The following is a 26,744-nucleotide window of genomic DNA, read 5'->3' on the forward strand; positions in this document are numbered from 1 at the left end:
AAGACAGAGAGAGAGAGAGCAATGTAATGTGAGATGGAGATGCAGGAGGGTGAACATCACCACATTTTTCACAATCTTTCAAAGCATTATCAAAATATTTGTTCAAAGCGCCTCTTTCAAAGAGGCCATCTTAGAGGTAGAGGTAGGACTAAGCAGAAAGTTATTCTTAAATGAATATGACTAGCCTACCGGCTGACTACCTCATTGGAGCTCATGTTATAATGAGAGAGAGAAAGTATGTTCCCCAAAATGTTGACTACAGTCAGTCTGTACGTCTATACTTACTAAATCTTTTTTATAATTCGGCTCAGGGCTCCAACCGGACCCGTCAGGTTTTGGGTATGTTTGTTCACTGATCTGTTAGGGTTTGGGTCTGACTGTTCTGTTCAGGTTCGGGTCTCCTTTTTTTATTCTCCCGGACAATTTGGCCAGCAACAATTTTATTTATTGGCTTTTCATTATTTTTTTTATCAGCCAAAAGCCGGCTATTACCGGCTAACGAAACCCTGATACAGATGCACTGTTTCAGTGGTACAATCATCAGACTACCCAAAATAAATGCTCTTTACAACATACAGTATTGGCTATCACACACACATTGTCATACTACAAATGGTATAGAATTGATTTTGTACTCACATGTTATAAGTAGGGAACATTTTCTAGTATTCTCCCTACTTATAAGTAGGGAGAATTTTCCTTATATGATTAAACCTAGACTTGGAACTAGAGCTAACATTTTTGTGTCCTCTATGGAGGTTCCCAGGGTCTGAAGGTTCCCAGACTACCACTGTGCTAGTCTGAGATCATGGCCACAAAGCCAGGCGGAGAACGTGGTGTACAAGAGGGGAGAGTGTGGTGTAACTAGGGGGGTGCTTTGTCAGGGTCTTTGTGAATGGGTCTCTGCCTGGGGAGCAGGTCTTTGAGACCAGCCCTCTCCCACATCAGACCTATAAAGACCAGGAAGTGGGGAGATGATGACTAATGAAACTGCCTTTACATGTCGTTATGTCCCCCTCTCCTTCCTCTGCCTTCCTTCATCTCTCCTTCCCTCCCTTCTCTCTCTCTGTTCTCCCCTTCCTCCCCTCTCTTTGCCCTGTTTTCTATGTGGGGCAGAAAGCCAGTGAACGCACCAAACGCTTTCTGAGTGCTGTTAAAGTGATGTGTTTTTTGGACAGTTGTGCTTGAAGAAGCCAAAGTGGCTCTTGGACTTTGGCATTTTGCCTTTTTACTAGCATTGTACCACCCTCTCTCTGTGATATTTGGTGATCATGCCACTACATGTGCATTTCTCAGCCTTTCACTGCTATTTTCCCAGGCAGTGGAAAAGATTTGTTGAGTAAATCTACTAAACCGATTGGACTGATAAGCCCCATAGTTTTGCAGTTTGACTTCAAAGCACAACACAAGACCTCTTGACGCTGACTCTCCTTCCGCTTCTCTCCAACCTCTCTCTAATCTTGTTTTTGGCTGTCGAGGGAAGTGTTTAGTGGATCTAAAATTCACAGAATATTGTGAAAGCTTTTTTAGATGACGAGGGGGCAGGTGGCCTACCTGAGCAGCAGGTACAGTAGTGTATCTACCCACTGTTTTACCCCCCCACAGTATATAATGTGTGGGCCATATTGCCCAGCCCCAATAGTACCATGATATGCCCATGTCCACATCAACAAAAGATGCATGTTCAATCATGTTGCATAGCTTACAGTGTAGTACAAAATGTACATAAGCAAAAACATATTGTATGCTGTGTTATATTGTTCTGTGCATTTTGTCGTGATACTTAATATCATGATAATAATAATACAGATCAGAGGCAGGAAGCTAGTACAAAATATAATATACATGTACAAAAACATATTTGTAGTCTGTTATAACATTTTCTCTTAGATCATTCTGTGCTTAATCACTTGATATTCATAATGCAGAAAGATCTGCAATATGAAGTGCATATAATAGGTATCATTTGGACTTTAATTAATATGAGATCACTAATGTAATGATGTTCTCTATCCATCTGACAGGTGAGGCTAAGATTCTAGTGTGGAGTATAATAACGTTGCTTGTGCATGCATGCGTATGTGCGTGCGTGCGTGCGTTTTTAAGATGCGGAGGTTGTGGTGAAGCAGAAAGACCATCCACTCTGGATTAACATTCTAATCCCAGATTTAATTGCATGGCACTTTAATTCTCAATTAAAAGCGGAAGCGTAACGTCTCTGTACCGTGAGCTGCAATTTAACAACTAACGTTGATCTATGAATTGTGCTAGACAGCATGCATAAGCAGAACTTCTGCGAAAGAAGCAACATAGTTGTACGCTTCGAGTCTGTTTTCCTCGGCAGCAAGAGCGTTGTAGAGGTGTTGATTCAGAGAAATAAGCACATAATATCAAATATGAATTCACAAATAATCTCAATCATCCTAAAACTAGGAAAATTGCAAAAATCACAGAAATAGTAGTAGCCAAAATTATTTTCAGATAGCTTCCCTTTATGAAATATAGCCTTTTTTGTCATCAAGTCAATGTTTGTGGCAGCGCATCTTGTCTCGCTTTTGGTGCAGCAGCCTGGAAACTGTACGCTCTCGTTTCGGTGTTGGTTTAGTTTTGCCATTAGTTTCTCTCACTGTCTCCCTCTCTCTGCTCTGTTCTCTGTGAATGTCTAAAAATCCAGTGACATTTGTCGTTAATTTCAGGCCCTAATTGAAAAGCAGGCGTCTAAGCGGTGACTTTGGCTATTAACAGCAGGACTCTTTCATGATGCTCAGTTAATTGTACTGCAGAGAGAGGGGGGTGAGGGGGGATTGAGCAAGGGGACCATCAAAACACTGAATTAATTACAACTAACCTTGAGCATTCAGTGGTCCCATGGCAGAATGACATTGTGTGTGTGTGTGTGTGTGTGTGTGTGTGTGTGTGTGTGTGTGTGTGCGTGTGTGTGTGCGTGTGTGTGTGTGTGCGTGTGTGTGTGCGTGTGTGTGTGCGCGTGTGTGTGCGTGTGTGTGTGTGTGTGTGTGTGTGTGTGTGTGTGTGTGTGTGTGTGTGTGTGTGTGTGTGTGTGTGTGTGTGTGTGTGTGTGTGTGTGTGTGTGTGTGTGTGTGTGTGCGTGCGTGCGTGCGTGCGTGCTTGTGTGTGTGTGTGTGTTTGCATGTGTACAGGGGCGTAAATGAGGCCTGCAGCTTGTTAATGGTTGCAACGGGAGATAAAGGTGGAGTTAATGATTTAAGTACTCCCCCATTTTCTCTCTGCTTCACTCTGTGTCCCTATGGACAACGGATAGTGGTATGAAAAATCTCATGATGAAGCATCATATATGTGTGTGTGTGTGTGTGTTTGATTACAGTACATGTGTTTCAGTGTCCCATTAGTGCATTTCCTGTTCTAAAAGCAGTAGACCGGCACCCACTTAGCATACCTCACCACACACCTCAACTCTCCTACGCATTCATGCTAGACATAGTATACACTAATAGCTCCCACCATGTTTGGCTGTGCCTTACAATCTCTATAATCCCTGAAATCTACAGATTTGTTGTTACAGCAAACAACCTTTAGCATAAATATATCATCTGTCTGTGCTAATGCATAGGATGTAATGGAAGACCGCAGGGCTGGTTGCTAAAGTTGTGTAGCAGTGTTGGTGCCATTGATTCTTATGTGAGAGAGGCACTTCTTTGAGTAAGTCTGCATCACTTATGTCTAACCAAAGGCCTGAATATGGATGTTTGTTTATTGATGTGAAAAATCTGTCTCCAAATTAAATACTGACCTATACACGATAGAATGCATTTCCTATTGTGTGTCTTGGTTGATGCATTAGAGAGATTTTGGACGATATGTCAAAAACTGAAAATACGCGAGGCTAAGTGAATTTGAGTGGCTGAAAGTGGTTAACCAGAGCAGTGGCTAAGTTGATATTTTCAGGTTCACTAATAGAACATTGCTGTTTGTTCATTTGACCAAATAACTGTAGGCCCTATTTGCATTGACACGTGACACTATAAGTTAATCAAGTTGTCAGGATGGATATTGAGATTGGACATCGGACATGCTTCGACATTCACTCCTTGGCACAATCCAATATCCTAATAACAGTGTTTTCCCCTTCTCTCCTCTCCCCCTCTTCTCCCTTCCTCTCCCTTGTTTTTCCTCTGTCAAGGAGTCATATATACCACTGACACGCTGGACCGCGAGACCAAGGACTCCTATTGGCTGACGGTGTACGCCACTGACCATGGCGTGGTACCGCAGTTTGCCACCATCGAGATCTACATCCAGGTGGAGGATGTCAATGACAATGCCCCTCTGACCTCTGACCCTGTCTACCACCCGACAGTGACAGAGAACTCGCCCAAGGATGTGTCTGTCATCCAGATCCAGGCCCAGGACCCTGACGCCACCGGAGGAGCTGACAAGCTCAGCTACCGCATTGCCAGTGGCAACCCACAGAACTTCTTCACCATCAACCCCAGGACTGGTGAGTAGGGGAATGTGTGTGTGTGTGTGTGTGTGTGTGTGTGTGTGTGTGTGTGTGTGTGTGTGTGTGTGTGTGTGTGTGTGTGTGTGTGTGTGTGTGTGTGTGTGTGTGTGTGTGTGTGTGTTAGTGTACTTGGAATGTTTGTGTGACGGTTATAGGTGTTGAGGCCCCCTCTGACAGAGCTGAGTAAGGCTGGCTGTCTCTGTGTCTCCTCTGGTTAAGTGGGACTTGCTGATGTTGGCTGGGCCTGCCTGCCTTGCCCTTGGCTAGGGACTGGTGTATCCTTGAAGTGTGTGTGCGTGCGTATTCGCGTGTTTACATTGTAGTCTTTATTTTTTGTTTGTTCGTAGGGTCCAGTATATGTTTGTGCGTACAGTATGTGCCTGTGAGATTTAGCATAGTCTACATTTAAACATGAACACTTACAATAGTAGTAGGATTTTCCCATGTCCTCCTACAGTATCTGTCCTCGTTTCTGGACTAAATGGGGGTCATGGGTTCATAGAGAGTAAAGGCCAGGGGTGGCGTGTTTGGATTGTGTGATGGGGAGAGTTCATTCTATGTCTCATACATTGTAATTACGGTTCTCTCCACTACCACCACCACATTCACAACGCAGCTCTGAGGATCTGGAACCAGCTAAATAGTGCCTTATTTAAGCCCTCCATGCTGGATTTTGGGTATGATGTGTAAAGAGGTGATTGTGTGTGTGTGTGTGTGTGTGTGTGTGTATATGTGTATATGTGTATATGTGTGTGTGTGTGTGTGTGTGTGTGTGTGTGTGTGTGTGTCAGCATGATGTTCCATAGTAATTGCTGATTTGCTGAGCAGTTTGTCTCTCTGTATCCTCTTCATTTTTAGATGTTCCTGACAGATCTGTCTGTCCCCACACACATTGTCTGATCTGTGTGTGTGTGTGTGTGTGTGTGTGTGTGTGTGTGTGTTTGTGTGTCCTGTCAGAGCGATAGATGATCAGATGTGCATAGCTGAGAGGCAGCTCCAAATATAGTACTGACAGGATGAAAAACACTGCCTGAGAGAGAGAGACAACAGCACATCTTAGAACCAGGAACCTCCACTGAGAATACACACACACACACACACACACACCCACTCAACACACTTTCTATATCTTCACAACACACTTTCACTTTCCACATTAACATACCGTCTTGCACACACACAAACACACGTACAGCTTTTAAAGGCTAAAAAGATACAGAGTGGGGAGTGGAGTGAGATGATGGGGAGACGGGGTGAGGGAGAGAGAGACACACACATTGTGCCTCTCAGCTGTGAGATAATTTGAGCCAGCTATATTTATTTTCAATTTAGGGAAGATTCCTCTGCTTACAGCTCGATAACTTTACACTGATTCTACAGCATCTGTGCTTTTCTCTCTTTGCCATATGATCTCACTCCCTCTCCCCTCTCACTATCTTTATCTCCTTGTTTTCTTCTCATCTGTCTCTCTCCATCTTTATAACCCTCTTTTTATTTCCCATTTTCTGTCTGCCTTTCTCCCTCCCTCTTCCCTGACTATCTCTTACACACTCCCTCGCTACTCTCTCTTTCAATATATCTCATTTGACAATTCTCTCTCTCCAACCCTCCCTCTCTCATCATCTCCAGTCCTCTCACTTCCCCCCTAGGTGATGCATGTTGAATATTAGATTTTCTGTTATGAAACATTGATGACAGAATCTGCAGTTCATCCATACCCTCCCGGAGTCGTTCTCACAGATTTACAGTGTGGAACCAACAAAGATGCTGCACTCACACATTGTCACTAATGTTGTTACCGTAGCTATATGTGTTGTGAAGATCAAATTCTACTGATTTGAACTTTAATCTGGGCACTAATCATTGACCTTTCCCCTACATTGTTAGTTAACACAGTGCTATATGTGGAGCATAATCCATAGCACAGTGTATTGTATCTTGAAACACAATACACAGGGCTAAAATAGCACTTTGCTAATCCCCTTTGTTCATGGTTAAATAATGAAATCCTAGAAGATAATGTGATGCCATACACACAATGACTATGCTAAATTTAGCATTGTCATCCACTTGTCGATGTGACCTTGATATTATCACAATAGTTGTATATGCCGCAATGCATGGGTAGTGTGGGATGCCATAGTATTGAAACAGTAGATCTGATCTAATTCTAATCTGACTGACTGAGATTGAAGCTAGAGGTATACTTCCATATTCCAGAAAGTAAAGGACACACACACGGTCACACCAACACCCACTCACACGCTTATAGGAAGTAATCAGGCGGCAGAATATCCAGCCACACTCCCCCAGCCATTGGCCCATAAAGGAGTGCTGGTGAAATTGATGAGGATTTTTTTTTATTAATTGTACTTGTCTCAGCTCCAGCAACAGGCTCTCCAGCAGTCCTTCACTTCCTTGAGGATGACACTTTACAGCACTAGTCTGATATGTAATGTGTGCCCATTATGCCATGCTGCTCAATGCCTGTGCATAGTGTGCCAGCAATGTCAGTATTTTACATTTTTACATTTACATTTATGGCATTTAGCAGACGGGCGGGGCTGTTCCCTTTGCTGCCCGGTAGGCAAGCACCAGGGTCTTGAATTTGATGCGAGCTGCTACCAGGAGCCAGTGGAGGGTGCGGAGGAGGAGCATGACATGGGAGAATTTGAGGAGATTGAACACCAGACGAGCGGCAGATTTCTGGATGAGCTGCAGAGGCCTGATGGAGGAGGCGGGGAGTCCGGCCATGAGTGCATTGCAGTAGTCAAGGCGGGGAAGTGTTTGGACCAAAAGTTGTGCTGCTTCTCTGGTGAGGAATGGACATATCCTTCTGATGTTGCAGAGGAAGAATCTACAGGAGCGTGCTGTCGCTGTGATGTTCACCACACAGGATAAGTGGTTGTCAAGGATCACCCCAAGTTTCTTGGCTGTATGGGAGGAAGTCTTGGAGAGGGCAGGCTTTCCCTGGGAGGAAGAGCAGCTCAGTCTTGTCAAGGTTGAGATTGAGGTGGTGGGCTGACATCCAAGCAGAAATGTCTGCAAGACATGCCAAGACACGTGTTGCCACCTGTCAGTCAGAAGGGGGGAAAGAGAGAAAAAGTTGAGAGTCATCTGCGTAGGTGTGGTAGGAGAAACCATGTAAAGAAATTACAGAGCTGAGAGATTTGGTATAGAGAGAGAACAGTAATGCCACTGTACAATACAATATTTAACCTGCCAACATTAGCCCATACTTCCTTTGACAGAGGTAATTCTGCTGAGATATAGGCCTTGACAGTTAGTCAATAGGTAACTCAGCACAACTTGGGTTGGAAAAGTACAACTCTGTTTTATCTGGGTTTACTTGAAGTGGTTACACTGTGCCTTTCAACTTGAGACCTGTGGTGTTACAGTGGTTGTCCCTGGTTTCTGAATGACAGAGTAATTTCTACCTTCATGGAATCTCAGGGTCTGTCAAGTGTGTCAGACATCTTTCCCAACCTACTGAGGACGTAAGGGAAACATGTCATGTCAAGCCACTCACCACAGGCCCACTGTCTGTCAGTGAGAGGGGGAAAAGGTGTCCCAATTAAACACCAACAGAAACATCTCATTCAGAGAGAAAGTGAGAGGGAGAGAGATATATAGGTAGACAGAGAAATAAAGGTAGTGGAGGAGAGGGGAGTGGCTGGGGAAGTCAAGGTAGGGAAGGATTTGAAAGAGAGAGTGCAAACACTATTGATGTTTAGTGAGTAGTGCCATGGGGCTTTGATTGCAGGCTTGACATGTTTGATACTGGGAGCTTTATTGTGTTTGAAGCATTATGCTGGGGCCTCCATGTGGCTGTGCACTCATAGGCAGGTGGAATAGCTCAACTTATCCCTGCTTATACGCACACACACATACACACACACGCACACACACACTAAGCCATAAACATTTCATGTTTAGGTACAATACATGCATGAACACACACTCTTAATTATTATTTTACTACTGTATTTGTTTCTAAACCATGCACACTCATGCAGTTTGTTTTTGTTATGAAGACAAATATTAATTCGCTCACTCTCGCACTGTCTTTCTCTGTTTATCTTTATCCACTCCTCCTCTTCCTGGTAAGTCACATGATTTGTGAGTCTTGGTAGTTTGCGTGCGTGTGCGTGTGTGTGCTGGTGTGTGCTGGTGTGCTTGTGTGTGTGTGTGTGTGTGTGTGTGTGTGCGTGTGTGTGGCAGCTTTCATATTGACATGTCTGGTAAATGAACCCTGCATCAGTAGTTCAGAAATGATCATGCTGGTAATTAAGTGTGTAACAGCCGTTTTTCCAGAAGAATCCATAGATTGTGTTCTGAGTGGGACGGAATTGATGCCCTGTTGCTCAGTGGAGATTGAGAGATTGGGAAAGAGCATAGCGTGTACAGCATACAGGCAGTGCCTATAAATACGTGGATGTGTGTTTACTCTATAAATATTTTTGATATTTTTTCTGATATATATGTGCCCTCTCCTTATTGTTTTCTGTCTTTTCTCCCCTTCTTTTTTGTATTTTTCCTCTCTCCCTTTGTGTATCCCTTTTATTACCCCCAATGCTCCATTCCAGCACTGAGCTATCTCCTTGGGGGTCTATCAGAGAATGAGTTTACACAACCTTTACCCCCTAAACCCCCCTTGTCTCTCTTCTCCTTTCCACCCTGCAGTCTAGTGACCTATTTCATCCTCTATGGTCCCTGCGGTCACCACGTGGTCACAGTTTGGTCAAGGTGCAGTCCTAGCCTGAGGGCTAACTGTTAATCAGTTAGTGGGATCCTTAATTCCCCCTTTCATCTCTCTGGGTTCAGTAAAGCTATCTATATGGTAATCAACACACTTTCCTCTTTCCCCTTCCTCATACTCTGCAAATACACCCACACACACACACACACACACACCCACACACAAACACACAGCTGCATGATGGGCATCTGTCAGCCTCATTAACAAGAAAGTCTCTCTTTTCTATTTCATATTTGCTCTCTCTTTTTTACACTCACTCGCTCCCTCTCTCCTCTCTGTAGCTCTCACTCTGTCACTGTCAATCGCTCACTCTCTCCCTTTCTCCCTCTCTCCATCAGCCAGTCACACATACTACACAAATTACTTGTTTTCTATGAAGAACAATACTTCCTCCCTTAACATCACAGCGGTGCTTTACCGTTGTTTTAGATTTATCCTGTGCCAGCCGTTTCATGGCAGCTACATGTGGAGACACGCACGGCGGCTAGCCTGATTAGCGTACGTGACTAATTAAACACCCTTAACCCATCCAGATGGCTAGCGTCTGCCTTAACAAGGCTTATGATGTGACAGGTCTACCCCACTGGAAAAGGTGACCCACCAATCACATGCAGCCCTGCACGGCCTGCTAGGCTTTAATGCACACAGTGCAGAAGATGATAATGAGCTTCTGATGGATTTCCTTTTGTTTTGCTGTGATTCAATAGTTATAGGTTGCTACTTGTGTCCACTCTGTGTCTCCTTTCTCTCATGAATATGGATATGAAGTGAAGTGAGAGACCAGGATAGTACTCAGTGCACACCATAGTTAGAATTAGTCCATCTCATTCTATATATGCAGTCATCCAGTATTTTCAATTGTCAGCAGTTAGGGAACGAGGCAAGGAAAGGAAGATAGTGTGTATGACTATTGGATCACATTGTGCGGGTGTTGAATTGACTGTTGGGGAATGGTTGAAGTACTGGGCAGAAAGTGTTTTTTTCTAAGGGGTTGAGGGTTGTCTGTAGAGGGTATCCATTGACACTCTCTCTCTCCCTCTCCCTCTCCCTCTTGGCACACCTCTGCTTGTCTCAGCAGTAATTCTCAATGTTCTAGCGGTCTGTTTCTCTTCAACACGCAATGCTGCGGCCGTGTCAAGAGGGCACACTCCTCAGGTTTCCCTTTCCCTCCTTCCTTCTCTCTCTTCTATACGCACATCTCTCTCAATCCCTCTCATGCTCACTCTAAAGTCTGTGGTACAGTACTGTGTTGTATAAAGTCAGTGGTACTTTACTGTATTGTATAAAGTCAATGGTACAGTACTGTGTTGTTTTACTGAGGATTAAGATTCCACAGCTCCACAGTCCAGTGTTCTGACCTTCACTGAGGATGAAACACACATCAATCCAGTCCAGAGTCAGTTTGACACATTGCACATTTATTTAGTGGTTATCAGAATGACAGGTCAAGAATCAGTCCTCTACCATTGTCTAACACGGCATATCAACGGTTCCCAGGCCAGTCCTGTCCTAGTCTTGATGAATGACTCAATCAGTGCTGCATTCCCCCTCATGGCTAATAGCTTTTACCCGTGTCTAACCCGTGCCTGGCCCTTGTGTAAACGAGAGGTGTGTGTGGTATTTGCTAAGCACTCCCCAACCCCTCAATCTGTCCTCTTCTCTGTAATTGGCTGAATGGCCTAGTGGCAGCTACTAGAGAAGGAGGGAAGACAGAAATCAATATAGACGCTGCATTGTCTACTACTTGACTGGGGGCGGCGAGGAAGGGGGATGAGGGGAGATCACAAACACATACACACACATATATGGGTGTGTGCTCTCATTCATGAACATACACACACAGACACTTCCTTACTGTCAAACACACACACAAGCACACATGCACGCACGCATGCACACACACACACACACACACACACACACACACACACACACACACACAGGCACCTCCGCCCTCTCTCTTTAGCCTGGCCTTGTCAGACAGAGCGATGACAGGAGAGATACTGAAGCAGACAATTACTCTGAGACAGGCCAGCATGATCCTGAGAAGATCTAGTATACTGATCCCTCTTCTCTCTCTCTCTCTCTCTCTCTCTCTCTCTCTCTCTCTCTCTCTCTGACTGTGTGTGTGGTATGAGTGCATGTCTGATTTACAGCTACCCTTCCAACAGACACGCATCTGCCCATCAATCCTGGTGACACTCTATCTGAGCAGTTTACTACGCCCCCCTATCCCTTCCCCTCCACACCCACTCATACATACACACACACACACACACACACACACACACACACACACACACACACACACACACACACACACACACACACACACCCCAACCACAGGGACCTCAGCCCATTCATTGTAGATACAGTATATCTAAAACTGTCTTCTGAAATCTTCCTTGGGAATACTGCAGATTTACACATAATACTGCATAGTCTATATTATATCACATTTCCACTGAGAGTTATGATTATTTCTAAAACAGGTTTGGATAAATACAGTGCCCTCCATAAGTATTGGAAAGGAAGCATTTTGTCTTCTTTTAGCTCTATATTCCAACAGTTTGGATTTGAAATCAAACAATTACTATGAGAGATTCTCAGCTTTAATTCAATGGTTTTTTTTCAGATTGGGTTCACCATTTAGAAAGTATAATTTTTTTAAAACATACTCCCTTTATTTCATGGCTCCAAAACTAGTGGAAAAATCATATAATGTTCAAATAAAGTACTTACAAAGTATGTTTAGTATTTGGTCGACAATGCTTTGCATGCAATAACTACCTGAAGTCTGCGAGGAAGTATTGTAGTATTGTAAGTATTGTTCTTCATAGAAAACAAGTAATTTGTGAAGTCCATTCACCCCACCAGACGCTGGGTATATTCTCTGGTGATGCTCTGCCAGGCATGTATTGCAACCATCTTCAATTGTTGTTTGTTTTGAGGTCTTGTTGCCTAAAATCTTATCATCAGGAAAGAAAATGCATTTCAATTGGATTTAAATCTGAAGATTGACTTGACCAGTCAATATCTGCTTTTTGGCCCTGAAAAACACCTAGTTGCTAATGCTTGGGGTCATTGTCTTACTGTATGATGAAGCGCCAATGAATTTGAAGGCATTTTGTACTCGAGCAGACAAGATGTTTCTGTACACTTCAGTGTTCCTGATCTGTGGGACAGTTTTTTTTGTTTTGTTTTGAATTATGATGAGAATTCTTAGGCCATCCACTGTAGAAGTCTTCCTTGGCCTACCAGCCTGTTTGTGATTGATGATCTCACCAGTGGTTTCTTTTTAAATGATGTTACAAACTGTTGATTTTGTCTAAATCTAAGGTTTTGGGTATGTTTCTGATCGATTTTTGGGGATATTTCAGACTCATAATGGCTTCCTTCACTTTCATTGATGTCTCTGGTCCTCATGTTGACAGACACGAACAGCAGACTCTACAGGCAAATGCAAAGCCTCGAATCAATACTAGACATTGATAGCTCTCTTATGCCTGCACAAATGATGTGACGGAACATACCTGACTAACCAGAAACACCTGTCAAGCTGTTACAACCCGGCTCGCTAGGGGAAAGGGAAGCAACATAAAACCAGATGGATTTGGTAAATTAGTTATTTTATTAACAAGGAACTTAAATCGTTTTATAAAGGTAACAAGGGTGACACAGAATCGGCGGCTACAACAAAGGAAAAAGGGCCGGCAGGGGCAGTTCAACTCAAACAAACAAATATAACCAAAAGAGAGCTCATAAAAAGCGAGCAAAACCTAAACATTCATTATTTAAACAAACCCAAAGCGAAAACAAAACCTCACTGGCCTAATGCAGCGGACAAAACTTAAATACAGGCAAGAACAGCCACCTCTACTCCTCAAGTGTCTAAACAAAAGAATCCACTACGTGTGGTGCGAATCAGTGCAACAAAACTAAACTTGGCCCAATTTTCAGTAACAATAACGAATAATAATCGAGTGCGCTATGCACAGTATCACAATACAAACACGTCTCTACAAAGTCTTTCGTTCTAACAAGTCTCTACAAAGTCTCACAAGGGAGCTGTTCAAACACACACAGAGCCCCCTGACTGACAAGCTGGCCCCACTTTTATACGCCCCGCGCTGGGTCCCGATAGGCGCGCTTGTTGGGACGTATCCAATCCGGATCCACGCTGGCGATACCGACGGAGTGGGCGGAGCCTCGGAATCTTGTAGCGCCCAGCCTGCTTGACAGCACAACAAGAGACATATACGGGTGGGTGTCGGCTGCGGCCGTAACACAAGCCAATTTTCCAATATTTTTGGTGCCCTGAAATAGGGGGACTATGTATAAAAAGGTTTGTAATTTCTAAATAGTGAAACCAATGTGAAAAAGGAAAACATTTAATTAAAGCTGAGAATACCATGCATTAATCTCTGAAAACCACACAACTGAAAAAGGGGTGCTGGGTGGTTAAGGATTAACATATACAATTGCCAACCCTTTGGCTTTTAAAAACCAAAAAACATGGCGGACATCTCTCTCCTCAAATTATGTTACTCCTGGTTACCACAAAACAACAATGTCAATACCTTAAACTTAAAATTCATATCTAACATGCAAACACTGTAATAACATTACCACGATGGATGTCGTACTAGCTAACTAGTGATGTTTTGGCTGCACACATTTTCTAGTTAAACTGATAGCTAACATCAGAGAAATGCTAGCAAACAAACACACTCGTTTGCTAGCTACTCTAAAAGCCATGATCACCAGTGCTCTAGCTAGCTACATTTCTTTCCCATAAAAAACTCCCATGTTAACTTCTTCACAAGAGAATGCAGCTGACCAATAATTGGCTAAATGGGAAATAGTAACAGTGTCCCTATATATTGGCATATTAAACTTGTAATTGTAATTCTGGACTAGACCTTTTACATTTGAATTGGAGGGATCTGCACATAAGATCTGTGTAATAAACGCATTAATGCATGACAGGGTGTGCATTAACAGCCGATATTCATACGCTTCCGGCAGTAAGCACAGTCCACCTCACAACCGCTGAAAGTGGATATCGACTGTTATTGCACACCCTGTCATTAATAAATCTCTTATTACATAACAGTTGTACAAATGTGTATGGGTTCACATTTACACACATCAAGAGAGGTTGAATAGATTTGTAATATTTCACAACTGAGTGAGGAAGTGTGGAAGAATGCATATTCCCATATGATTTTACAAAGTTGGTTGCTATGTTGACTTACAGTAGAACCCCCTTACACACATCCAAACTCCAAACATTTTGTGGATGGCCAACTGCTTTTATATTTCCTCATTAATGTTGTTCATGCTTGTTCTCTCTTTCTCTCTCCCCAGTTGAATTATTAAACTCTATAGTTTAATTATGTCCACTCCCCCTCCTTGACATTCCCATTCTAAAGCTCCTTCCTTCTAACACACAACGGCAATTAAGGAGCTTTGGCTTGTAGGTGTTTGAACTAATGTTGCATAATTGCGTTGCTAATAGCGTCCTGTTTCATTCATAATGAGCCTGTTGGCCACCAGCGGAGTGTGTCTGGCATGTGAAGAACGAGTCCTACACATCAAACAAGGTGCCAACATGAAGATTTCAACTTAGATGCTACACTTGAGGATCAGACTGAATAGAACAGAGACATGTCCAGAACAAGCACAAACCAGATCCAACCCAATGCAAACGGAAGGAAACACAACCTAGGATGGACCAGACTCTAATGCACACCACATCTACAGTGCCTATAGAAAGTCATCATACCCCTTTGAAATAGTTACTATATTTGTCGTACAGCCTGAAAATTAAAACCCATTAAAAAAAAAAACTTTTTCCAGCTTTATGTACAAGGGTTGGAAAAGTCATCAGCCCTGATGTAATACTTTGTAGAGCCACCTTTTGCTGCAATTACAGCCATGAATCTGTTTGGATATGTCTCTACTAGCTTTGCACACCTAAATTGGAGAATATTTGCCCATTCTTCCTTGCAGAATTGTTCGAGTTCAGTCAAATTCTGTGGTGAGCGGCGATGGACTGCTCTCTTCAAGTCCATCCACAGATTTTCTATCAGATTTAAGTCAGGGCTCTGACTTGGCCACTCAAGGACATTCACCTTTCTATCCTTAAGCCACTGCGTTGTTCTTTTGGCGGTATGTTTAGGATCGTTGTCGTGTTGGAAGGTGAATGACTTGCCCATCTTCAGCTGTCTAGCAGAGGGACGCAGGTTGTCCTCAAGAATTTGGGTGTACTTGGCAGCATCCATTTTCCCTTTAATCCTGACCAATTGCCCAGTCCCCGCTGAAGGGAAACATCCCCACAACATAATGTTGCTACCACCATACTTCACAGTAGGTATGGTGTGTTTTGGATGGTGTGCTGTGTTTGGTTTTCGCCAAACATAGCGCTTGGAGTTCAGTCCAAAAAGTTAAATCTTAGTCTCGTCTGACCATAAAACCTTTTTCCACATGGCAACAGAATCTTCCAGGTATGTTTTTGCATAGCACAAACGAGACTGAGTGTGGCACTTTTTCAGAAAAGGCTTCTTTCTTGCTACCCTGCCATACAGGCCAGCTTTGTGTAAAGCTTGTGAGATTGTTGGCACATGCACAGACAGACCAGTCCCAGCCATAAAGACTTGTAAGTTCTTCAAAGTTGTCTTTGGCCTCTTGGTAGCTTCTCTGATCAATGTCCTCCTGGCTTGGTCATCCAGTTTGGACGGACAGCCTGATCTAGGCAAGGTGTTGGTGGTGCTAAAGCCTTTGAAATCTTTTTGTAGCCTTCACCTAACTTGTGCCTTCCTACAACTTTATCCCGGAGGCCTTTTGAAAGTACTTTTCCAACCATGGTGAATTCTTTGCAGAACCATGCACTTCTAGTAGTGGAATCCTCAAGAAACAGCTGGTTTTATTCTGAAGTAATCAAAACCACTACAATTGATGTCAGGTGGGGTGCAATTAGCCTGATGTTTGATCTGGAAGTTGATTGGTTGCACCTGAGCAAGTTTATAATGGTATACTCTAAGGGGCTGATCACTTAACCAAACCAGGTATTTCACGAATACATTTTTAATAATTGTCCAGAATTTTTTTAATTTTTATTTTCACTTTGATGATGAGGGTTATAATGTGTACATACAGCTCAAAAAGTTAGATTTGATTTATTTTAATTTTCAGGGTGTAATGTGACAAAAGGTAAAGATTTCACAGGGTATGGTGACTTTCTATAGGCATTGTAGTACTAGTAGTCTTTTCTTAGTGCAGATCAAATGCAGTACAAACTACAGATTTACATTTCATTTACATTTTACATTTATGGCATTGAGCAGACGCCTTTATCCAAAGCGACTTACAACAAATACATTTGTTTAAGTAAGTGAATCATCTATCCATCAGTCATCATAAGATAAAGTAATCAATGCTCAGACCAGGGGCCATAGGCAGTCACAATGCTAGAAGAAGGAATTTTTATTAAAAAAAATAACAGGAGAGAAACTTTTACAGGGGGGTGGTGGGGGTGAAGAGGTCTTTAGGAGGGACCGTTAAGATGTAGCCTGAGGAGATGGGTCTTCAATCTATGGCGGAAGATTGGTAGTGACTCAGTAGTCAAGACAGCAGTGGGAAGCTCACTCAACCAGCGGGGCGCCAGGACAGTGAAAAGCCGTGACCAAGTAGTGCCGCTGCTGCATCCACGTAGAGGCGGCGGTGCCAGGCGGCCAGCCGAGGTGGAAGAGCGGAGTGATCGGGCAGGGGTTTGGGGGCTGACCATTGCTTGCAAGTAGGGAGGGGCTGTTCCCTTTGCCGCCCGGGAGCCAGTGAAGGGTGCGGAGGAGGGGGGTGACATGGGAGAATTTGGGGGATTGAACACCAGATGGGCGGCAGCATTCTGGATGAGCTGCAGAGGCCTGATGGTGGAGGCAGTGAGATCGGCCAAGAGTGCGCTGCAGTAGTCAAGACGAGAGATCACAAGTATTTGGACCAAAAGTTGTGCTGCTTCTCTGGTGAGGAATGGACGTATCCTTCTGATGTTGTAGAGGAAGAATCTACAGGAGCGTGCTGTCGCTGTGATGTTCGCCACACAGGATAAGTGATTGTCAAGGATCAACCCAAGGTTCTTGGCTGTATGGGAGGAGTTCACAGTAGAATTCACTACTGGGATGGAGAAGTCTTGGAGAGGGCAGGCTTTCCCTGAGAGGAAGAGCAGCTCAGTCTTGTTAAGGTTGAGTTTGAGGTGGTGGGCTGACATCCAAGCAGAAATGTATGCAAGACACGCAGAGACACGTGTTGCCACCTGTGAGTCAGAAGGGGGAAAAGAGAGAAAAAGTTGAGTGTCATCTGCGTAGCTGTGGTAGGAGAAACCATGTGAGGAAATTACCGAGATTACCGAAATTAAAGAGATTTGATATAGAGGGAGAACAGTAAGGGCCCTAGGACAGAGCCCTGGGGGACCCCAGTGGTGAGGCCTCGTGGAGAGGACAGCGCTCCTCTCCACGTCACCTGGTAAGAGCAATCGGCCAGGTATGATGCAGACCAGAAGAGTGCAGAGCCAGAGATGCCCAATTCTGAGAGGGTGGAGAGAAGGATTGGGTGGTTTACTGTGTCGAATGCAGCGGACAGGTCCAGAATAATGAGAACAGAGGAGAGGGAGGAAGCTCGAGCAGAGTGGAGGGCCTCCGTGACAGCAAGGAGAGCAGTCTCAGTAGAGTGCCCAGCCTTAAAGCTGGATTGGTGAGGGTCAAGGAGGTTGTTCTGAAGGAGGTAGTTAGACAGTTGGTTAGAGACAACACGTTCAAAGGTTTTAGATAAGAAGGAGAGAAGGGATACCGGTCTGTAGTTATGGACAGCACACAGATCAAGATAGTCCACTCAATGCCAAAAAGTACCTCCCTGACCCAGACATAACCCAAACTGATCCAGAGGCAACCAAGGCATGCTGTGAAACCCAACAAGGTGCATTGCTGCGTGTCCCTGTTCTAACAGCTCCCACCTGGCTGATGAAGCTATCAAACTAACGAGCAGACTAGCTACTGGGCTAGGCTCCATTTAGCCACACTCACAGCCAGAAACAGAGAGGGATGAGGAAAGACACACAAAAGGAGAAATTACATTTATAGTGAGAGCACAGAAATTGCAGTGTTTGTTTGGTTAGAAGCTAAAGAGCTGAAAGTGAGACTTTAATTGTGTGTGTGTGTGTGTGTGTGTGTGTGTGTGTGGTGATTAGCTCTGGTGGCTAAGTGCTCTGCTGTCTGCTCTGCCGAACCACACAGTCCTGTTAGTGTCCGTCATTAGCGTTCGTGTTACATGGCTTTGTGCAGAAGTGATTGCTGTTATTATTGTTATTTCAGCTAAATGCCTTTAATCATGCATCATGCAAATTAAAATGCTAATTCCGCCTCTCACAGCTGTTCCTCAACCCAGCAAGTTGTCATCCGTCCGATTTTGAAATATCACAAAGCTACTTTGCATTTTGTTTACTTCTGGGTGGGTCTAAGTGTACTTACAGTGTCTAGTGTGTGTGTGTGTGTGTGTGTGTGTGTGTGTGTGTGTGTGTGTGCAGGTGCACAACGCACATTATGTTAGAAGCATAGTCTCTCTGTATGTAAGTCAGATTTTGTGAGAGCTTTGTGTGAGTTATGGAATGCTAAGAGACGCTGTCACATTCACTCACTCAGTCCCTGGGACATGTACAAACAAATAGCTAAACACTAACTGTAGACTGAGGGCTTGGCAATCATTCTCAATACTATAGGATGGTTAGCACATCTGTGTTAGCATTTCTATATGATGACTAATGTAGCCTGGCAGTCATGTTGTATTTCATCAATAGCATTTTTAGCTTTAGCATGTGTGTCGTAGTATTCAAGCACACTCAGCTCATATTATTGACAGCTTCTATATGTTTTAAGCGCATATTGACTCTCATTACTAAAGGGATGGACTCAAAGCATTGTAGAACACATGATGTGCACCCACAGTCAGATAGATACTATATTGCACAGACAGGCAACATGCTATGCTACCATACAGTACTTCAGTCTACTATACACAGACACACACACAAAACTGAATTCGGTGTGTTCGTTCACCACTGGGGAAGCTTCCATTCGTCTGAAACAGTCCCAAATGAATAGCATATTTTTGTTTCATGCACCTACAGAGATTATTTGTTGTATAGTATATGTACCATATGTCATGTGGCATCTTTGCAGACCTCCAGTTCCTTTGATGCTTATCGGCTGTACACATTTTAGAAGCATGAAACACCACAGCCTTTCACATGGTGAATGATAAGGAGACTGAGTGGAGAGGGTTGTGTCCTCTTGGAACAAACGGGGACACACAGAGCTGCATTTTGCCATTCTGCTTTAGTCTGCCAAATGTTTTTGTTTTGTTTCTACTAAAATTGGATATGTAAATTGTAAGCTTGCCCTCCCTGTGCAGTTGAAAAGAGGACAGTTCTGGATTTGTGTGTGTGTGTGTGTGTGTGTGTGTGTGTGGTGAATAGAGCTTGTCCTGGTGGTGATTGATGTGTCCTCTGGGCCTCTCTAGGGACATGATGTCATGGTGTCGGAGTTGAGCCAAACCTTTGAGCTGAGAGAGAGGCCTCCTGTCCGCATCCGCTCGTCTCTCTCTCTCTCTCTCTCTCTCTCTCTCTCTCTCTCTATATATCTCTCTCTGTGGGAGTAGCTCCGCAAACTTTTTCACATATTCTTTTTATGGTGTAGGTATTTGTGTTTACAGTATTCCTGTTATCAAGGATCCTAACCTTTTCAAGCTGACTTTGGTCAGCCAATTTTTGAATAACCAAATAACCAAAAGCCAAATCAAACAAACAAACAAACAAAGAGAGCATGGTCAGGGAAGATCCACCCCCCGGGCTGACAGCCAAGCATGGCTGCAGGTTCATGCTCAAGGCATTGGTGTCTGTGGAGGATGTATTGCAGGCAGTGAAGCTGAAGTTCTTTATGTGCATGTATTAGTGGTGGGAGACTCTTTTGTGCCCGTCAACGACAGCTGTGTCAACATGATTCAGAATCTTCAACATGTAACCCTGGACGTATCTGTCAAATTAGCAAGGACTTAATGATTTTCATTACCTCGGACACCATGAAAGGTTTTGTGTGTGGGGTGCATGGACACAACTCAAACCTGTCGTAACAAAATAAAGGAAAATAGAAATAACGCAGCTGGTGTAGCCGATGGCTCTATTGGAGACAGTGGTGTTTTCCCCCTCACTGGAGAGAACAGGGGACGCATTGGCTGATGACACTGTTCCCCCGCAACTAACGTCCGGAGATGCACAGCCGGGGAGCCGGGAGGCGCAGCTATTGATAGCCAAAACCTGAGTAATTCTCAGGACGAATCCCTGACTGCTCCCCGAGACCCGAGTGGGGCAGGCAGAGCACCCAGGGGTGGGATGAAGCCCAAGGTCTCCCTCACCCGGGGTTTGCAGGACCCACTCCCAGGAGACACGGCACAATCTGCTGTTAAAAAATGCAACACAACAGTATTCAGGATGCAGTTGTCGGACCAAGCCAGGCTGCTCAAGGCCTGGCTGCGGGGAAGGATACTAGCAACCAGGAAGACCCTGCACCAGTCCAGGGATGGAGACCTAGATCTCTAACAAATAGAGTAAGATGATATGAATATGGATGACGATGATGACGATGACACAGAAGGGTAAGCCAGAGCTCTACTCTGTTGCTAAGCCTAATGAATTTTCTTCTAAAGGGCAGCGTGGGATTGACTTGGTTGAGTCAAGCTATTTGTGCACTCTTGGCAAACGGCTATGACAAGACAAAGCGCTATCATCTGAAAAATATAATGAAATCTGCCAGGAGAAAGATTAAGGTTTTATCAAAGAAGTTAATACCAATGACTGTGTATGTTACCAGCTCCCTTTCTCTTTTGGTAATGTTTTTGCAAACCATATTTATTTTCATGACCTTTTATCAATTAAAAAACAGGCTGGTTCTATTTTGCTCTAAGAGACTCACACTGGCCTGTCCAACCAGGCACAGTGGCACATTGACCAGAAGGCGCCTGTTATTCTCAGTCATTGCTCTAATTCTAGTGCGGGGGTTGCCATCCTTTATCCCAAGGGTTGTCATGGCGAGTTTCCTCTGCAATGGAAATTATACAGAGGCGGTTTATGCGCATTGATGCAATATTGGGGGACCAGCATTTAATTTGCATTAATGTACCCAATGTAGGTTCCTGACGCGTTCTGTTTTTTTAATCAAATGCCCTCAGAGACTGACCCCTGGACAGGATTGTTGTGTTGGGTTGGGATTTCAATTGCACTTTGAACCACACCCTGGACAGGAACCATGATGAGCCTCATTCCCCATTGGACACTGCTTTAAGCCCTATCATCACCTACCATGATCACCTACTCTGGTGGGACACTATTCTCATATCAAATCAGTACTCCTGAATTAAATGTCGTAGCAAGAAGCTCTCAGGGGCTAGACTGGACATAATCTACATAAGGAAATGCAAAAGGGGCCAATTTTTAGCTGTAGCTGAATTACTCCCAATGCTCTTTCAGATCATATGTACATATCTGTGTCCGTTTCAACTATGCTCAATAAGCCACATTGCTCTTACAAACTGCTGCAGGACCAAGCTTTCATGAATGCCTTGACTTTGTTTTAGGAGGTGGAGAGAGGAGCAGTTTTAGGTCCCTTAGCCAATGATGGGATATTGGCAATGTGCAGATCAATATGTTCTGTAACAATACATGGCACATTCAACTAAGGCCTTTAATGAGCAGATAGGGCCATAGAGCAATCAGTTCTGGATATAACTATTCAGGCTAATGGAGGTGTTATCGCTGGGCTCACAAAAGCTATGAGTGACACTAAACTGCTTTTAAATGACATTCTACAGAAAAGAGGCAAGGGGACCCTTGTATGAGCATCTTTCACTCAGTATAGTGATATGGATGCACAAACTTTGCTCTTCTTTGGGCTAGAGAAGAAAACAGCCGAAAGGAAGTTATTGCAGTGAATTAAACTCCCCAATGGGAGGGACACCACAAATGAGCAGGAGATCCACTCGTGTGCATTTTCCTTCTATGAAAACCTATACAGAGCAGAACAATGTGATGTCTCAATGTGATGTCTCAATGTGATGTCTCAGTGGCGGCGTTTGCCTTCCCAGAGCTAACAGTTACCAGCCAAAGCAAGTGAGCGGATTGAGAAAGCAGAGAAGCTGCGAATTTGCAAAGGATTCAGAAAACTAGCTTTCAACAAAATGAATAAGAAGCAATTATACCATGCCTGTGTCAAATCTATAAACACAACCCAGTTGCTGGGCCGGCCTGACACAAAGTGGAGGGGCCACCTGGCAATCCCAGAGGAGACCTCTACCTCATGGAGGCTGCTCTATAAACCCCCAATACCAAAAGGACTATGGGACTTGCAGTGGCGGATTCCTCATTATGCCATTCCATCAAACCGTTTTGCATCAAAAATGTAACCCTAGTGTTTCCCCCATTTTGTCCTTTTTGTTTAATACAGGATACAGTTTACCACTTTTTTGTGACTGTAATCATTTGCTCCCACTGTTTGTGTTTCTGCAGCCTTTGCTTCAAAATCTAGATTTTGAGTTTTCAAATGTTGTGTTTATTTTCACCCCCAACACCCTACATTACCAGGAAAAAAATAATCAACTAATAATAATTAACTTTCTCTAGCACCCTTCTCTAGCCGATGGTTCTTATCGAAGGTTTTATTTACGTATAGTTGATTCACTTACTTAGGCAAATGTACTTATAGTAAGTCATTTTGGATAAAAGTGTTTGCTAAATGACTTAAATGTGAATGATAACGTGGCACTGTTCAAGTCATTAGTTGTGGCTAGGGTTTCTCTAGAATATTTATTCTATGGTCTGACTGGAAATGCGGCACGGTTCAAAGACATTGGGTGCTGTAATAATGCACTGTGCAGCGTCGAAGATGGATTACAGTTTTTGTGGGGGAAAACTGAATGGACACTTTTAATTTGTTTATGTACAGATTCTGACGCTCTTTGTTGTTTAACCGGATTAGTGGTGAATAAAGAACTCTTATATTAAAGTCTCTCTCTCTCTCTCTGTCTGTCTCTCTCTTTTTCTCTCTCTCTCTGTTGTTAGTAGTCATTTGGTTGTAGGACACACACATTATCTGTAGTGGACACACATTATCTGTAGTGGACACACACATTATCTGTCTGTAGCCAGTGCAGTTTATTTTAGCCCATCGATAAACTGCTCATTACTTGTGTTGTTGTGCGCTCTGTGCAATCGTGTGTGTGTGCATGTTCATGTTCCTGTGTCCCTGTGTACAGTATGTGTGTGTTTTTTTACTGTGTGTCTGTACAGTTAGTGGGTCGATCAGGACCCCTCATGGCCTTCTGGGTCACTGGAGTCCTTTAGCAGTGTATGCCTTATCGATCGCCTGCCCAAAAACACCCCAGTGCTAAGTGCCTTTAATGGGCAGTCAGACCATGACTCATGTGTCACTTATATGGTATTATAATTAATAAGTAATGCTGTCATGTAAATCATGTCAATGCCAGTCTGACTATGTTGGTGTGTGTGCCTGAATACTTGCCGAAGACCCATCACTTTACACCTGTACACCTGGGCTCTTCCTCCTCAGACCTCTCTACCCCCTAACACCCTACATTATAGTTATACAAAAATAAAAGTAATAATAATAAAGTTTCTTCTTTTCTCTAGCACTGTGACTGCCAATGGCACTTGTTCTTATCAAACGTTTTACTTACGATGACTATTCTATCATTGATTCACTTAGACAAATGTACTTATTGTGAGTCGCTTTGGAAAAAAGTGTCTGCTAAATGACTTAAATGATATGAAATGAGAAACCTACCAAAACTGAAAATAAGTCACCCACCTATAGTATCGCAGGTGTAACTACTGTATCACAATCTCCCGCCGGGAGAACCCCTTTTATAAGAGACGTGCGTGCGTCACTCTTTCTCAGAAGCCTCCTTTTCACCAGTTTTGTTTTCTATCTGTTAAACTCTTGACAGTGTTGTCAGAAAATCTTCCAAGGGCCTAAAACTCTGTATTGATCTGGGACATTTGAGAGCAGGAAAAGAGTAGGAAGGGGGGAAGAGGAGAGGAGGGAAAAAGGGGGGAGCGCAACAGCATGACCGGTAAATAGAAAACTGTAACCCCAGAGGTCTCTATCAAACAGACTGGACTTCAAAACTCTTTGTAGATGACTGCACTCCTCAAACTAGGCTACTGCAGAATGGTTCACCACCACTCTCCTCTCTCTCTCTTTAGTGCATAAGCTAAAAGTTTTATTTGGAGTCTGTAGGAAGAGGTGTGCGTGTGCGTGTGTGTGTGTGTGTGTGTGTGTGTGTGTGTGTGTGTGTGTGTGTGTGCGTCCATCTATAGATGCTCTACAAATTATCAACAGACTATCAGTAATGTGTCAACTGCATGTCTGTTTATATTCAACAAGGAGATTCAATTTACTAGCCACAGACTAGTCACATTCATTTCAACTGCATATTTTTACATTTACATTTATGGCATTTAGCGCATACACCTTTATCCAAAGCGACGTACAACAATACGTTTGTTTAAGTAAGTGAATCATCTATCCAACAGTCATCATAAGACAAAGTAATCAATGCTCACACCAGGGGCCATTGGCAGTCGTAATGCCAGTAGGCTTTTTTTGGCCCCTTTTTCCTTTTTTTTATATATTTGTTGACATAATGTAACCAATCTCATAATACTATACACAATTTGCTACAAAGGCATCTGTAGATCAACTAACCATCTATAGATGTTCAAGTATATTTATTCATAGTCATATTCAATCCTTTAATTGTCAACATCAAATTTGATAACTAATTCTACAAACTATAAACAAATGCATCAATAATACATCTATTTCTATTCAACAAACCAGCTATGAACAACAGGGTTCATTAGGAAGAATTAATTTGCAATGCTTTGCAAAAGTTATAGCCTACTGTCATTCAGCAGTGAGTTGTTGAATATTTGTTACCAGTTCACCTACCACTCAAAACAGCATCTACAGATATGAAGGTGGACTATCCAAATCAAGTAAAATACAGTTTAATTTGGTTAACAGTCAATAAAGCATCAATATATATGAATTTGGACTATCCAAATCAAGTAAAATACAGTTTCATTTGGTTAACAGTCAATAAAGCATCAATATATATGAATTTGGACTATCCAAATAAAGTCACACGTCACTAATAGTATGTCAATAGTTTGTAAAGCAGAAGCACTATCCAAATAAAGTGTTAATTGTCTGAATGGAACAATTTAGATAAGGTTTAGATAACATCATACATGATCTGATGTGTCGATAAAGACTGTGGGAGAAGGTGTGGTTCAGAATGACAGTATAGTAGCGTAGTATTTATTTATCCAGGTTACTTTTCTCTCATCTTTTCTCTCTTTTCTTGCTCCTCCTCTTTCTCTCACTGTTTGTTCCCCCCCTCTCTGCCCTATGCCTCTATTTCACCACCCTTCCTCTCTCTCTCTTCCTTTCACTGTTCCATTTTAATTACATTAACTAACAAAACAATTAGTGTCGAGGCTGAACCCATGTAATTAGCATACAGACACCCATTCCTGTTGGACACCCCATGATAATTACCTTGTCACCACACTCGTTTGGTTAGGTAGCAGCAGTCACGGTGGGTTCTACCACTTTGTGTCTGTGTGTGGTGCATGAGAAATGTGTTTTCATCATCATTGTTAGCTCCGACGGATCACGTGTGACAATTTGTCATATAGTAGTTTTCGCTGTTATATACTGCTGTGTTCTCATTGTGTCTGTTCTGTTCTTCTCTAATCTGGTTATTCTTTTGTCACAGGGCTCATCAGCACCACCTCTAGAAAACTGGACCGGGAACAACAGGCTGAGCATGTCTTAGAGGTAAGGGCCACTGTGTGTGTGTGTGTGTGTGTGTGTGTGTGTGTGTGTGTGTGTGTGTGTGTGTGTGTGTCAACATAACCTCATGAACATAACCTGCAAATTCACTGTATAGTCAGACCCAATAAACCTGCAGACATGCATGGTTTTTTTTACCTGCATGTTTTCAGGTATCAAAACCTGTTTTAAAGCAGGTTTGCTTTACATACACATCAGGTTTCAAAGACCAGCTTTAAAGCAGGTTTGGTTGACCTGCAAGTCTGCAGGTTTCAAAAACATGGCTTAAACATAAACCTTTAAGGCAGGTTTTTTAAACCTGACATGCGGTGAAGCAAACATGCAGAGATGCTGGAAAATTATTGCTTTGAAGCAGGTTTTTGAAATCTGCAGACATCCACATGTTTGCTTTACCTGCACATCAGCACATTTCGGAACTGCCCCAAGCAGGTTTGCTTTACCTGTGTGCCTGCAGGTTCCAGAAACCTGCCTCAAAAACTGTGTGTGTGTGTGTGTGTGTGTATTTATGTGTGTCTGGGTGCTTGTG

At 43.2% G+C, this 26,744-nt stretch overlaps 1 protein-coding gene across 1 annotated transcript in view; it reads left to right on the top strand.

The window, feature by feature from the left end:
* Nucleotides 1-26,744, top strand: part of fat3a (FAT atypical cadherin 3a) — a gene marked incomplete at its 3' end in the record, with an annotated part of 148,917 nt that overhangs the window by 72,195 nt on the left and 49,978 nt on the right. Inside the window, exons 3-4 of the mRNA XM_083695427.1 lie at nt 4,160-4,477; nt 26,142-26,203. Of these exons, the coding sequence (XP_083551553.1) occupies nt 4,160-4,477; nt 26,142-26,203 (380 nt within the window). The remainder of the gene's footprint in view (nt 1-4,159; nt 4,478-26,141; nt 26,204-26,744) is intronic.

Source organism: Argentina silus, assembly GCF_951799395.1.
Source record: "Argentina silus genome assembly, chromosome: X".
In the NCBI taxonomy this organism is placed as follows: Eukaryota; Metazoa; Chordata; class Actinopteri; order Argentiniformes; family Argentinidae; genus Argentina; species Argentina silus.